We start from the raw sequence: 13756 nt of genomic DNA, 5'->3' as shown, positions 1-13756 counted from the left end.
ATACTAAACAAGTTACTTATGGATATCCAGAAATTTTTAGTCACTGGATCATGGCCTACCAAATACATTGATCTTAGATCACTGGAATGAATTAGGGGATGTATCTATCAATGCAAGTACTTAACACATTCAATTGTTGAGATATTCTACAAGAACGCAACATACCTCCATACCTTGCCATGCATCAAGTGCAGTTGATAGAGAGAGTTCGATCCACTCCTTAAGAAACCAAACTCTCTAATTGAGTGCTAATTATAGTTTTTTCTTCATCCAAAGAAATGATTTAAAAGTTCTCAGTGCTCCACTGGCATTGACCCCTCGAACCTTTTTAAACCCTAAACAGAAGAGATCTTTAAGGAGAAAAAAAAAAAAAAAGGAAAAAAAAGGAGATGGGAGCTCGAGCACAAGTACCAGTGTGCCATGCAGTGGGTCCGTCCGACACAATGATTTCAATACCTTTGGGTTCGAGACACATCACAGCAGTCTCAGTTTCAGAGGGAATCTCCTTTTGGCTCACAAAAAATTGGCCAAACTCTTTTCAAGATATCAAAAGCTACCTTGATGTGCATCCATCCTGCTTGGGCGTCTATAAATCTATCTGAAGCAAGATATTTTCTTGTGGGCAAATACCAAGGTCCCACCTCCATCCGCCGGCCACATCATAGCCTAAAGAATAAAGGAGACATCGTTATCAAGAAGAAATTAAAACGATGGGGCATGCATCGAGAACATTCAAGTTAAGTAAATCCGGATCTTTCTCAAGTTCATATGGAAATAAAAGGGTTCAATTTTGTAAGTTTGTTAATCCGTAATTATATAGAAGAATGGACCTGTAATCCTACCTCATGTAATTACCATGACAAACTGGTTTTTAAGTTGCTACTTTATCTGAGATTATATTAGATAAATGGAGATATACAAGTAGTTCTGAAACTTTGATTCTATATAAAGAATGAGTTAGTAATGCATATTAAATATTGGATCAGCCCATTTCTGTTTGGTAATATTTTTTTTCTTTTCTTTTTGTTTAATAGAAATTTGGAATCTAATACAAAGATTATATTTGGTTATCCTATTTCTATTTTTTTAAAAATAATTTTTATTATTTTTTAAAAAATAAAAAAAAATTTACATATATTTTTTTTTCTAACCACCCATGTTACGCCCATTCTTACCCTCAGCCTCAGCTCTTCCATCTAATCTCACTAGCTTTTCGGTCTTCGTCGGCCATCTCTTCATCCGAGGCTAAGTTATTTCTCGCCCTAGCCACATTGTTGGCTCTATCTCCACTTTTTTTTTCTCTCCTACTTTTTCAATCAGGCTCCATTATTTTTCTCTCTCCCTCCTCATTGATCCTTATTGTGAAAACAAATCAAATATATTTTTATTTTTAAATATTTAAACTCTGAAATGATTTCAATATTAAATCTTGGACATGTAATAGTTCCGAATCGGATCTTTTTAGAAAGAAAATCTTTTATCTCATGGTAGTCTGCTCCAGTTTCTTACGAAATTTTTGTTATTGGATTAGCCATGTACTTCACATGTTTCTAACTATTCACCGTAGAAATAAAATTTTTGTTTTATATTTTTTTAGAAAATAATGATGACGTCAAACTCAGCCTTAAGTTTTTTTTTTTTTTTCACGCCCGGTGGATGATGGGGCACTCTCACCCATATTCCTTCCTTGTCGTACAAGCATCAAAAACTAAATTGAAAATATATAATATATATCACGATTTTCAAATGAGTAACGCTAAACAAACCCAACATTTGAGGCACCAAAAAGGATCCCACCCCGTTTAAACCTAGCTCTGCCAGGCTCCAGCATCAATTCCGTGGCTCAAATTCCTTCATAGGTGGGTCCCATTTCTTAACATCTGCTCCAAAATACACCATCTTCTGTTCCCAAATGAAGGCTCGATTTCACTTTTAATAATGTTCTCATTAACGTGCCACACTTTGGATGGCCACCTTTCACAAATTAATTAACGCTAATAATCCGTTTTAAGCATTTATTTAAGGCGAGATTACTTCAATACTTGATGATTACAAAAGGCTGTGGCAAAGAATAAAAAAAAGGTTTGGGAAACCGCAAAAGAGTCGTCAGTAATAATTACGCTCATATTCGCCAAGGCAAAAAAAAGGTGGAATTTAGCGTGTCATGATTTGACGCTATTTAAAAGGGGAAAAAAATGGGCAGCATGGCGTTATAATGACATATCACTCAATCAACAAGTTGGATCACGAATCCGATTTGATTTAAAATGAGTCATTAAATGTTAAGCTAGATTACTTAATGCAAAGCTTAGATGTCAAGTTAGCATCGAGTTTCTTTCTCCTTGGATGGATAATTTTGAATTGATTCAAGGAGGGAAAACAAAGAGTGGGACTTGGCTAATCCTTTGACTTCAAATCATATTAACATTTTTCAATCCAAATCAGGTCCCACATCCGTGTTAGGTGCGTGCACGGATTACATTATGCGAAATTTAGATTAAACCGAGCTAGGTTGCACCTTTGGTTTCATATTTGAAACCTATTCTAAGTAGTCTAGAATGAATTAAGCCATGCTAGGATTAGACCTATCCACATTATGCAAAACGTATATCCTAGGGCTTAGCTTAAAATCAAGATTGCATAATGCGGAGAAAATTTATAAAAAATCTATTTTAGCAAAGCTAAATGTAACCAACAATTTTATAAGAGGAGGATTTCTATCATGGCCTGAAGCCGAGAATTTAGTTATAATATTTTTGAGTTCTAAGCAAAGCATAAGATCTCTTCACATTATTGAAAAACATTTTATCAAATACTATTTTCATCTTGGAAGGAATGGAATGATTTTGAGATACAAACTTCTTTTTTTTAAAAAACAAGGGATTTAGAATTTAGCTTTCTTGACACTATCATGATTTTTCCGTTAAGAGGCAAAGTACTCAATTGCCCTGCAAATATTGGACCGTTGTATAGAAGGATGAGAGAGAGAGAGAGAGAGAGAGAGAGAGCCGTCCACCTAATAATTTCTCGTTGAAGGACCAAGTTTTGGCCACAGACACCGACAACCCACCGCAAAAATTAACCCCAAGACGTGGGGGGAGAGAGAGAGAGAGAGAGAGAGAGAGAGAGAGAGAGAGAGAGGACCAAAGGAGTCAACGGAGTCCCCGACCTCCTTGGGGCCCACTCGAGCTCACCGCTTCCCAGCGCGGAAGCAAAGGCTGCTGCGGTCAACAAAACGCACCCGAAACGCGCGCCCACAAACCGGACCTGAGGACACGTGTCGCTCTCTGGATCGATCTGAGCCGCAACGGCTACTTCGAGATGCTCCCACCTTAAGGTCAGAGACCGCGCCCCGACGGAAATGTTGACAAAGAACCCCTGTCTGAAAATAAAAATAAAAATTAAAACAACGCAAAAGACATGAAGACTATAATAATGCAAGGAAAATCGAGGTCTCATGTGTGGGACCCACGATTAAAAAATAAATCACTACCGTCCATTTTAATCATCATTACCATTCCTTCCAAGTTCCAAGTCTTTTTTTTTTCTTGGTTTTTTAATTGAGACCCCTCTCAACGCGGAATCTACTATTTTAGTCCCCGGAGTTTTTTTTTTTTACTTTTTTTAATTTTTTCACTCCAAGGCGGGGGTTTTGGTATTATTTTATTTATATTAATAAAGGATGGAAATTTTCTTCTCCGCGCAGGCACCCCCCCTTCACACCTTCCAGTCCCTAAGGCAGCCATGGGACCAATCTAGGGTTCCCCCATCTCGAATCCAAGGTCAGTCCTCCGCGCTTTCTCCTCTTCCTCCTCTCTCTTGTTTTCGTTCCGGTTTGTCTCGATCTTTTGGCTGGATTTCTGTATAAAAGTTAAAAAATCTAACATCTAGATTATTGCTCCTCTTTTGATAAGATTGCATGGAATCAATCCAGAGAGAGTATCTTTTCTTATATAGGGGCTGATTCAGATCATCAAAATCTCATCTCGGTTACGTTTTTTTCCATTTAAGCTTGCTTTCTTAATTTAGTTTAGAGACATCTTCCTTTTTTGAGTCAAGGTATGTGATTGGCTGGTTGTCCTTGCTTCTGAGATCTTGGGGTTTCCACACACTCCCTGCATTACTTTTATTATTGTTTTGGATCGTTTATTCGCACTTTCTTGTTTGTTCAAATCCTTTGCAATTGTTCTAATTTGATTCTCTGTTGGTATACTGCGCGAGAAGACTCGTGAATAAGCTATCAAAAATCGGATCTTGGATTTTTCTTCTTTCCATGCGCTTCGGTCTCTGTAATGGTTTTTGTTTGAGATCTTTCTGATGAAGTGGGTTTTGGTGGTTTCAGATGCTGCTGCTGAGTCTTTGGGGTATTTAGGGTGTTTTAGGACTTTGGTGTGGAGATGGAGAAGGTGGAAGAAGCTAACCGAGCTGCTGTGGAGAGCTGCCACAGAGTCCTGAGCCTTCTTTCCCAGTCCCAGGATCAAGTCCAGTATAGTAATCTGGTGGCAGAGGCAGGGGAGGCTGTTTCTAGGTTCAAGAGAGTGGCCTCGATGCTCAGCAATGGTGTGGGTCATGCCAGGGTGAGGATTGTGAAGAGAGTCCAGCCCCCCTTCAATCATAAGGCCTTCCTAGACCACTCTGCGGTATCTAAGATGGACCCTTCTCCCAAGCCTCTCCAATTCCTGCCAAGAAGTCTATTAGATACCTCAGCACCAGAGTTGGATCACAGTGCTAAAAATCCAGAGCAGGTCACCCAAATGACCTTTCTTGAGAACGCAGGGCTGGATTTGGATTCATCTTCTTCTAGGAGCACTCTCCAGCTTGCACCGCAGGGTCCTTCAACAGCAGTGCACTTCCAGTTCCTCCGGCAGCAGCAGAGCAACCAAAGGTTTCAGCTCCAGCAGCAGATTAAGTTCCAGGCTGACATGTTTAGGAGGAGCAATAGTGGCATGAACCTCAAGTTTGACAGCTCAAGCTGCACGCCGACCATGTCGTCGACGAGGTCCTTCTTGTCATCGCTGAGCATGGATGGGAGTGTGGCCAGCTTGGATGGAAAGGCATTCCATCTGATTGGCGGGCCGGCAGCATCCGATCCAGTGAACGCACCGCCTCCGAAGAGGAGGTGCTCCGGTAGAGGAGAGGATGGGAGCGGAAAATGTGCAACCACCGGCAGGTGCCACTGCTCCAAGAGGAGGTTAGACTATTAGAGCTGTTTTTTTTTGGTTCTTGTTGGATTTAATACATTGTTGGTTTTGAAATCTTAGTTTCTTTTTGTTCTTATAATTGCAGGAAACTGAGAGTCAAGAGATCCATTAAGGTTCCTGCAATCAGTAACAAACTTGCTGACATCCCGCCTGATGAGTATTCATGGAGGAAGTATGGGCAGAAACCAATCAAAGGTTCTCCTCATCCTAGGTATAATATATTCTCAACACCAACTTGTATGAATTTTGGGCAATGAATATTTTATGGCCTTTGGTAGCTGCTTAGTTATAGTTTGATCTCCTTGTTCACGGCTTATATATTTGGCTTGACATATGTAAAGAACAATAAATGCATCCCATCACAAGCACATCATGTTGCAGAATTTTGCGCTCTGAAATGTTCTGAACTGCAAATTGATTTGGTTTCCCACATGTCCTAATAACTACGAGTAACAATAGCATTGATAGGATGAGGTTGTTGATTCTGGTACAAAGCACTTCTGAGTAATGCTCTCTATTGTGGAAACTGAACACACCTTGATTTTTCCACTTTTTTTTCTTCTTGTTGCCAAACTTTTTTGTTGCATATACTCATTCAACTCTATTCATCAGGCACCTAAACTTTGTCAACTCCATACAGTAACCCATGATGACAAAAGCAAGTCAGTAGTTTTCTCTGAAATTATGAGTAGATCTGAACCAAACTTATTTGATGGTGGTGTGTATTTATGTTTTGAAATACCGTATGTCAAGAAAGTTCGATCTTACCATTTTCTCTCTCTTTTTTTTTTGATTCTTGCCATTCCTATTTAGGTTCTGTCTTTCATTGAATTTGAAGTTATAAGAACCCACTAAGAAAATGGCACCTTTAATGTAATGCAGGGGATACTACAAATGCAGCAGCATGAGGGGCTGCCCTGCAAGGAAGCATGTTGAGAGGTGCCTGGAAGACCCCTCAATGCTCATTGTTACTTACGAAGGCGAGCACAACCATACCAGGTTGCTAACCCAGTCTGCCCACGCTTAGAGGCATTAGAGCCTCTCCACCAGCAACCAGCAGAGCTGTTGCTCCATTTGCATCCCCAGCCCCTCATTTAGTGGTGACCTAATCACTCCTGCATATGTTAACTTTCAGTTTTTTTTAAAGATCGAAGCAGTGGAGCAGTTGCTGATGTGGGCAAGGTCTCCTGGGTCCTGCGAGCTTTCCATGGCGAAAAGGGAGCATACAACAGGAGAAATGCTACCCGAGTACTGGTTGAAGAAAGCAAACAAAGAACTCTTTTTCTTGGTTTTGGAATGTGATCTTGCTCGTTTGGATGAACTTGGAGTTGTTCAATTTACATCTCATACCATCTCTTCAAACATGTTTAGAAGCAGATGGATGGAGGATACTACATAGCAAACTTTTTTGAGACAACAATGGGCATCTTGTAATCTTTGGAAGGAAATGGTGGTATTTTCATGTTGCTCTAATCTGTTCTTTGCTTTGCTTTCATTTCAGTACTTCATTTCAGCTTTTGTTCTATGGATAATTAGTACTTGGTCATCCATGCTCTGGTGGTCCATGCCTGCAAGCTGTCTCAAACTCTCAATTATAAGGTGCTTGCTTCTGGACCAATGAAGCTTCCATGAAGTCTCCATTCGGTGTTGCTTTGTGAGATGCCAAGTATTTGATTATCATGGAGCTTCTCATCACCTCGTGAAGTACGGTGCCTTCCCATCTGACACTTCTGCAAGCCTTGCTCCTGCTGAGTACTGCTATTATTGTCTGCTTGTCCTGACTTGGAAAACTCTTCCAAACCTCAGTATTTTGGATGCATTTGGAAAGCTAATAGTTCTTTTTTAAATTTTAATTGCTCCCAAAAATGATTCCCTCGAGTCTTACATGTATCTCTGTCTCTCTCTCTCTCTCTCTCTCTCTCTCTTTTCTTCCTTCTGGTACAAATGTGTTGTTGCATCCTTTTGCAAATAGCTTAATAGCTTTGCTCTCATGATGTAAGATCATGGTGGGAATGATCCAAAACTTGAAGCTTGCAGCCATTGCAAGACAACGGATTGGGCATATGGAATCAAAATCTTCTATATGATCGCGTCTTAATCTATAACTATAACGATTGCAGGATTTAGGGAGATTGATGTATCCAGTCTTATCCATGCAAGCAAGCAAAGAGGTTTCAGGTTTGGTTGTTGTTTCCAAGCCTCAAGAGAACAACTTTATAATAAGATACCATAATTTGTTTTATCTTCCAGACTTCAATGCATCCATGGAGAGATGAAGCCGTGACTGGTGGCGTGTACCAAGATAATAATAGGTTACTCTTACATGCCAAAAGTACTCATCAATCCAGTTAAATTTAAAATAATAATAGGTTACTCTTATATGCCAGAAGTACCCATCAATCCAGTTAAATTAATAACGGGGAAGAGCGAACGCAATAGCTCCAAGCCAACTTGGCCAGCTTTTGCCTTTTTTCAGTTCTTAAGCAAACATGTTCCTTCTCGTTTCACAATTTTATAATAAGTGGGCAGGCAGGGTGAAGGTATGACACTCCGTACTGCGAATCTTCCCTTTTCTGGAGCCCTGGGGAATGTGACAAGTGTTATGGAATAAACTTGGTTTGATGCTCAATAACAGATTTGTATTTTGGTAAATGAACTTAGAACAAGTTCATGCTTAATCTACACGCCAGATGATAATCATGAACCTTTATTGGATGCCACAGTAGAGGAACCAAGCCATTCTTAGCGTCGTTAAACAAACTTCTGCTGATTGGATTGCCTACTATGCCGCTCACCATTCCTAAAGTTTCATTTGGAAGAAGCGTGACATAATGTAGAATTCTTTATCTGCTCTGTTATTTTCTGATTTTATTAGCCGCATTCATACTCGTAAGGTGTGAGCCGCTGTTGTACCTAAAAATAATAATAAAACGAACTTTATTAGCCATAGACTTCCTCCATTATAACTTTGCAGTGCTAGTTACCATCCGTTTATGAAACTGAAAACGGGAAACTTGTGCATAAATTTAACGTGGATATTGTGTACCAATTAGTTACAAGGATGATCAAAGAGTCAACTACGGTCTTCAAATCAAAGAATGAGACTTCTTGGTGGAGGTTGGCAGGAGAATCCTGCGTTACAATGACTTGGTGGTTGGTCCTCTTTCGATGCGAACATACAATTATCCGTTGGATATCTCGCTCTGGATGAAGAAGGCGTGTAGGTCGAGAGAGGGAGAGTTTGGTGCGATTGGGAGAGGCTGCCGAATGCACAATCCCGGGAAACCCAGGATATGAAGCTCCAACTAAAAGGAGATTTATCAATGTTTTGTGGTATAGACATCTCTTCTTTTATTTATTTTGCGCCAAGAGTAAAATTTGGGTTGCCCAACTAGTGAGGCTAATTTGTCCTACTACCAAGCTTGTTTGGTTCAATGAAAAAAAATTTTGAAATATTTTTTCTAAAAAATTAATACCTATATAAGAAAACAGTTTTTGTATGTTTGATTGACCATAAAAGTAGCACATTCCAAAATAATTTATGATTGGTTGAGCATCTACTTTTTTTTTTAAAAAAAAATTATATAAAATACTTATTATATTTTTAATAAAAAATCTTATTCTATTCAATCTAAAAACTTAAAAGCATTTTTGAAAAAAACATTCTAATTCACATGAGGGGAGAATTAGGCTTCCCATATTCCATATATATATATATATATATATATATATATATATATATATATATATATATTTATAAATGTGGTTTTCATAAAAAAACTACTTTCTCATATTTTATCTCAAAACTTCAACCAAACGTGAGACAATTTCTTATTTTTTCATTGTTCACAGACCGCGACCGAGCCTAGTAATCACCAGGCAGCTTCAGGCCGGGCCACATTGAAATTGCTCCCAATCTTTTTCCTACCAACCGTCCGACCACGAAACGAACGAAAAGGCCAATGCATATGAAACATATTGTGTGCCCTGTGGTATGTTGAATGCACACATTTGGAAGATAGAATCGTGCTTTAAAACAAAAATTAGAATGCTAACGCACAGAAAATACTCACCGCATCTATCTTAAGCAGATATTTATGTCACCACATAATAACAATGACTGGTTAGCTATATCAAGGCAATATAATTTTTACAACGAGTCCAAGCCTCTCAAGTATTAATGTTTTTAGCATCCATAAATTAGTGTTCTCTGCCAAAATGATCAGTTTAGAAAAATACTTGAAATGATGTAACAAACAGGATTTAGGTCTACACACGTCAGACACGCTTCTCGCAGAGAATGATAGTAAAATACCTCCATGAATCAGCTTTGGGGTAATTACCAGCTCTGGGAATTAATCGCTTTGATTGGCCATTATGAACAAGCAAAACAACAGATAGTACAGAATGTGCTGGAAGTTAAAAGCTAACTTGCAATCAGTGAGATCAAACTAATATCAACAAGGATATCAAAATGAAATTGTCATTGGAATATAGTTTAATTATCCAGATCAAATAATTCAACCAGGTCAAAATTCCATTAATTGGGAAAAGAGGGTTCCATCAAAATATAACCACTAAGGGAGCTCAAAAGCATAAATTTTGACAGCACAAAACTCATTACTTGAGTGGAATGAACCTTGAAGAGTGGGTGGCACCAATACCAGGCCTACCATGTTTGACAGGCTTGTAGCTGATGGAGAACTCTGCGAGGTAGTGACCTATCATTTCAGGTTTGATTTCAACCTGGTTGAAGATCTTGCCATTGTATACGCCAATAATGCTCCCTATCATCTCAGGCACTATAATCATGTTGCGGAGGTGAGTCCTCACTGGTTCAGGCTTCTCGCCCAGAGGGGCCTCCTTTTTCTGCATGGATAATTGATAACACGGGCGTAATGAGGATCAGTTTTCCACATGTAATGGTGTCTATCAACTTATTAGAAAAAAAAATCCAAAATATCAGGCTGATCAAGATACCGCTTTTTATTTTTTTATTTTTATTGGGAATAGGAGGGCTAATCCCCACCTCCTACGCTAACCCCATCGGCCCCTCAAGGGTTGATGCCAACCGGAATCAAATCCCACCCCCTTGCCAAAGTGCAAGGGGTGATATCGCCGGAGCAAGCGCTTGGTGGTAAGATATTATATATAAACTCTATAAAGTCCAAATACCATGGAAACTCCAGAAATAAGTTAGCATGAGCTATTTTTCCTTTTTCTCCCTCCTCAGGAAAAGAGTTGAGCTAAGCCCAACCTGCTCTCATTAAGGAATGAAAAGAAACAACACAAGCAACAAGTATGATTAAAAAAGTAATCATGGTATTCAAAGATATGCTTTGAAGAATGAGAACAAGAGGTAATAAGGTTGATTATATGCTTAAACAATAAAAAATACTGTCAGCTCATATTTTCCTCATGAAACAAATTAAGTAAACTAGCATTCTACCAATGAGTGACCATACCATCAATGTTCAAAAGAGTGCACTAAACTTTCAGAAGATCGTACTACATCATTTGGTATAACTTTAACCGTCAAGAGTCGAAGCTTTTTCATAAAGCATCCTGGAGATAACTGATGGACCATCCTCTAGAAATTCACCATCCTCCAACTCAGTGTAGACTCGAAAATCCTGGAGAATCGCGAAATGTAGCTCTCAAATCCATGAGCATTCTCAACCTTCAGTGATCATAGCCTGGTATATCAAGCTGACTGCAAACCTACTGGAGAAGGTCTTTCTGGTTGATATTCGGTGACTATACGTAACATAGGGTTCAACAGTGGTGTTGGCAAACCACGTCAAAACATAATAAAGTAGACATACTTTTATAGTGAACTATATTATTTCGGATCTTCGACCATAAAGTTTCAATTATGTGGCTTTGTAAATTTACACTATAAAAAAAATTAAATAAGAAAAATTGACAGTTTTTTTGGCAATATTTTGGAATGTATTATATTGATCAATTGTTTGATGACAATACACATATAACAATCTAAACATATGAGAAGGAAAATTAAAAATCATATATTTAATGAAAATTGCAATATTTTCTCCTAACACTCAGTCATCTTTCCCTCGAAATCTGCACACACAAATGATCTATCAACATAATCTATAGAAGAGAAATTATGAAGTGTACTTAAGAGCCCCCTTGTAGGATTTTAGCAGCTTAGATTTCACAAATCAGAGCTCAAATATCATGATCCACTATTCATAAGGCCCAATCTATTCAACTAACCACATTCTCTCTCCCCTCATCTCTAAAACCCCCGACAAGAAAAATCTATCCACTGAAAGAATAGAAAACCACCCCAACACTTGCACTTTATCAAAGACTTGCAAGATGAAAAAATTGCTGCTTTAAACATAGAAGCTTGGCTCATACAATTAAGGTTTGCCATCTTGATATCAGACCTGTACCAGTGCCACACTAGCAGTACAGTACAGTCCGATATTTTTTGAAGTATACCGAGTGTCGGTGCACCATCTGTACTAATAATAAATTTATATAGTACGGTCTGTACCGTTCGGTTTGGACTGGTACGGCCTACCTTGCATACAACAAATAACATAATATGACAACTGAATACGTAAGAGATACCAGATCTAATATGGATATCCAACAGTGCGTAAGGCACATAGGAAATAGATACAAAACAGGATTTGGATGATCTTACCGCCTTGCGCAGTTTCTTGATCAGAGCCATCGGCTTCCGCTTCAGGCCCCGCTGGAACCTGATCGAATGAATTCATTCAATCATTCGTGAAATAAATTAAACATACAAATGATTTGATTGCATTAAAACAAAAGAGGGAGACAATGCCCATGGAGGAAAACTAGATCCGGCGGAAGATAAGGGGGAATGGGGAAAAGGGGGGCTTGCCTCCTGCGAGCGCGAGCGTGGAAGAGCTTGACGAGCTCGTCGGTGGACATGTTGAGGAGGGCATCGAGATCGATCCCCCTGTAGCTGAACTTCCTGAACGTCCTCTTCTTCGGCTGCCCCCCCGCCGGCACCTCCACCTCAGGATCCGCCTGCATTCATCCCAGAAGAAGAAAAGTAGCGAGAGAGAGGCCTTCCACGAGATCAACTCAGGCATGGATTCGTTAAAGACGAGATGAAAGTAGAGGAGAGGAGAGGAGGCTCGCCATCGCTGAGATTGGGTCGAAGAAGGGAGAAGCGAGCGCTGATGCGGGGTTTCTGGGGCTTTTCCCCCCCCCCTTCCTTCCCGGCAATCTGATAGCTTTATACGGACTTGTGTCTCAGCACGTGATATGCACGTGACAGGAGAGAAGGTTGCACCACTTCGGCCTCGTTTAGCTGATTTGAGCTAGTTGACCGTTAATTTTGTGAAAGGTTAATGTAATCACGTAGAAGAATAATTTTGTGAAAGCTGGTATATTAGATGACAAACTTATCAATGGGCAAGAAGACCATGCGCTAGTATTTGGTTTAGACAAAGTACTTTTGATGTCTCCAAAGTAAGAGACCGTCTCCTGGACTCGTAATAGCATAAATGGCCGGTGATATTTGACTAGTCCTCCTGATTTGTTCCACCATTAATAGGAAACAACAAAGCATAATGGGACAAAATTAAAATTTTATTTGCTCAACATATTGCTTGAAGTCATATTTTTAAAACTCGAACAAATATCTTGCTTGAAATCTTATTTTTAAAAATTGAACATATATCTTAGATGGGGGAGATTGTCTCTCTATTTTTCTTCTTTTTTTTCATTCTCACCACTTGATTTCGGCGGGCTGATTGGAGCCAATCTGATGAGTCCTTAACTTTTTTTTTTTTTAGCTCGTAGATCCATCGGGGCGGTCAACATTAGCATCCCGAGATCCGTGGCAACAAAAATATTGTAAAATAATAAATATACTTTTATGGATGGATGAGATTCATGATAGTATATCCTATTAGATCGTACCAGTCTAAACTAGGCAAACTAGGCAGTACGGAGCATACCGTACTGTTATCCGGTGTAGGTGATGTACCAAATGATGGTACGGATGTACTGACCGATACTCGGTATGCTAAAAAATTTTCATACCGTACCGTACCGATACTATGCAAGTGTGGCACTAGTATAAAGTTCGGTACTGAGACGGTAAACTTTATTATTAAAATTTTATTTATTATTATTATTATTATTATTATTATTATTATTTTGGATGGGACTGACAAAAAATGATGATCAACATGTTCAAACAAGTCCATGTTAAAGTTGTCAATTGCTTACACCAGATATCGTCCAAGCCCATTTTTAGCTGATCATCGAACCCATCGCCATGCTCAGCTGTTTAGCTTGCAATGTCCCCTTAGGGAGCGTTTGGTATGAGGTGATCCTCCCAGGATTAAGGGTGATGTAGGTAGAGGTGATGAGATATTCATCCTTGAGGTCGGAAATCCAAGATCACCCTAGGACAGTGATCTTGGGTTGAAAGTTAAAAGACAAAAATACCTCTCAATTTAGTAGAAAAATTGATATATCAAAATACTATCAATATATTATGTCAATGTTATATATATATAAAATATTATGTT

The 13756-nt window shown here is 39.0% G+C and overlaps 2 protein-coding genes across 3 annotated transcripts; one reads left to right on the top strand and one right to left on the bottom strand.

Moving 5' to 3' along the window:
* Nucleotides 1–3649: 3649 nt before the first annotated feature.
* On the top strand, nt 3650–7048 carry LOC103718774 (protein WRKY1-like). 2 transcript variants are annotated; one of them, XM_008807733.4, is made up of 5 exons: nt 3650–3782; nt 4343–5191; nt 5287–5412; nt 6084–6200; nt 6337–7048. In XM_008807733.4, exons 2-5 carry the CDS (start codon nt 4398–4400, stop codon nt 6344–6346), a joined length of 1047 nt encoding a protein of 348 aa, XP_008805955.2. In that variant the 5' UTR covers nt 3650–3782; nt 4343–4397; the 3' UTR covers nt 6347–7048. The 2 variants fall into 2 exon arrangements, with proteins under 2 accessions (XP_008805955.2, XP_008805954.2); XM_008807732.4 differs by having other exon boundaries at nt 6084–7048.
* A 2610-nt stretch (nt 7049–9658) lies between these two features.
* Nucleotides 9659–12919, bottom strand: LOC103718775 (40S ribosomal protein S15). Its single transcript, XM_008807734.4, has 3 exons — nt 12091–12919; nt 11884–11941; nt 9659–10070 (listed from the first exon to the last, which is right to left on the bottom strand). The coding sequence occupies exons 1-3, from the start codon at nt 12243–12245 to the stop codon at nt 9822–9824; spliced, it is 462 nt and encodes a 153-aa protein (XP_008805956.2). The 5' UTR covers nt 12246–12919; the 3' UTR covers nt 9659–9821.
* Between the last annotated feature and the right edge of the window lie 837 nt (nt 12920–13756).

Source organism: Phoenix dactylifera, chromosome 16, assembly GCF_009389715.1.
Source record: "Phoenix dactylifera cultivar Barhee BC4 chromosome 16, palm_55x_up_171113_PBpolish2nd_filt_p, whole genome shotgun sequence".
Classification (NCBI taxonomy): domain Eukaryota; kingdom Viridiplantae; phylum Streptophyta; class Magnoliopsida; order Arecales; family Arecaceae; genus Phoenix; species Phoenix dactylifera.
Note: the sequence above shows the minus strand (reverse complement) of the source record. Positions and strands in the feature narration are given on the sequence as shown.

Coding starts and splice junctions, on each gene's coding strand:
- LOC103718774 (XM_008807732.4), top strand. CDS start 4,398: ATGGAGAAGGTGGAAGAAGCTAACCGAGCTGCTGTGGAGAGCTGCCAC. Junction 5,192..5,286: donor TGCCACTGCTCCAAGAGGAG/GTTAGACTATTA, acceptor TTATAATTGCAG/GAAACTGAGAGTCAAGAGAT. Junction 5,413..6,083: donor AAAGGTTCTCCTCATCCTAG/GTATAATATATT, acceptor AATGTAATGCAG/GGGATACTACAAATGCAGCA.
- LOC103718775 (XM_008807734.4), bottom strand. CDS start 12,245: ATGCAGGCGGATCCTGAGGTGGAGGTGCCGGCGGGGGGGCAGCCGAAG. Junction 11,942..12,090: donor CACGCTCGCGCTCGCAGGAG/GCAAGCCCCCCT, acceptor TCATTCGATCAG/GTTCCAGCGGGGCCTGAAGC. Junction 10,071..11,883: donor TCAAGAAACTGCGCAAGGCG/GTAAGATCATCC, acceptor TTATCCATGCAG/AAAAAGGAGGCCCCTCTGGG.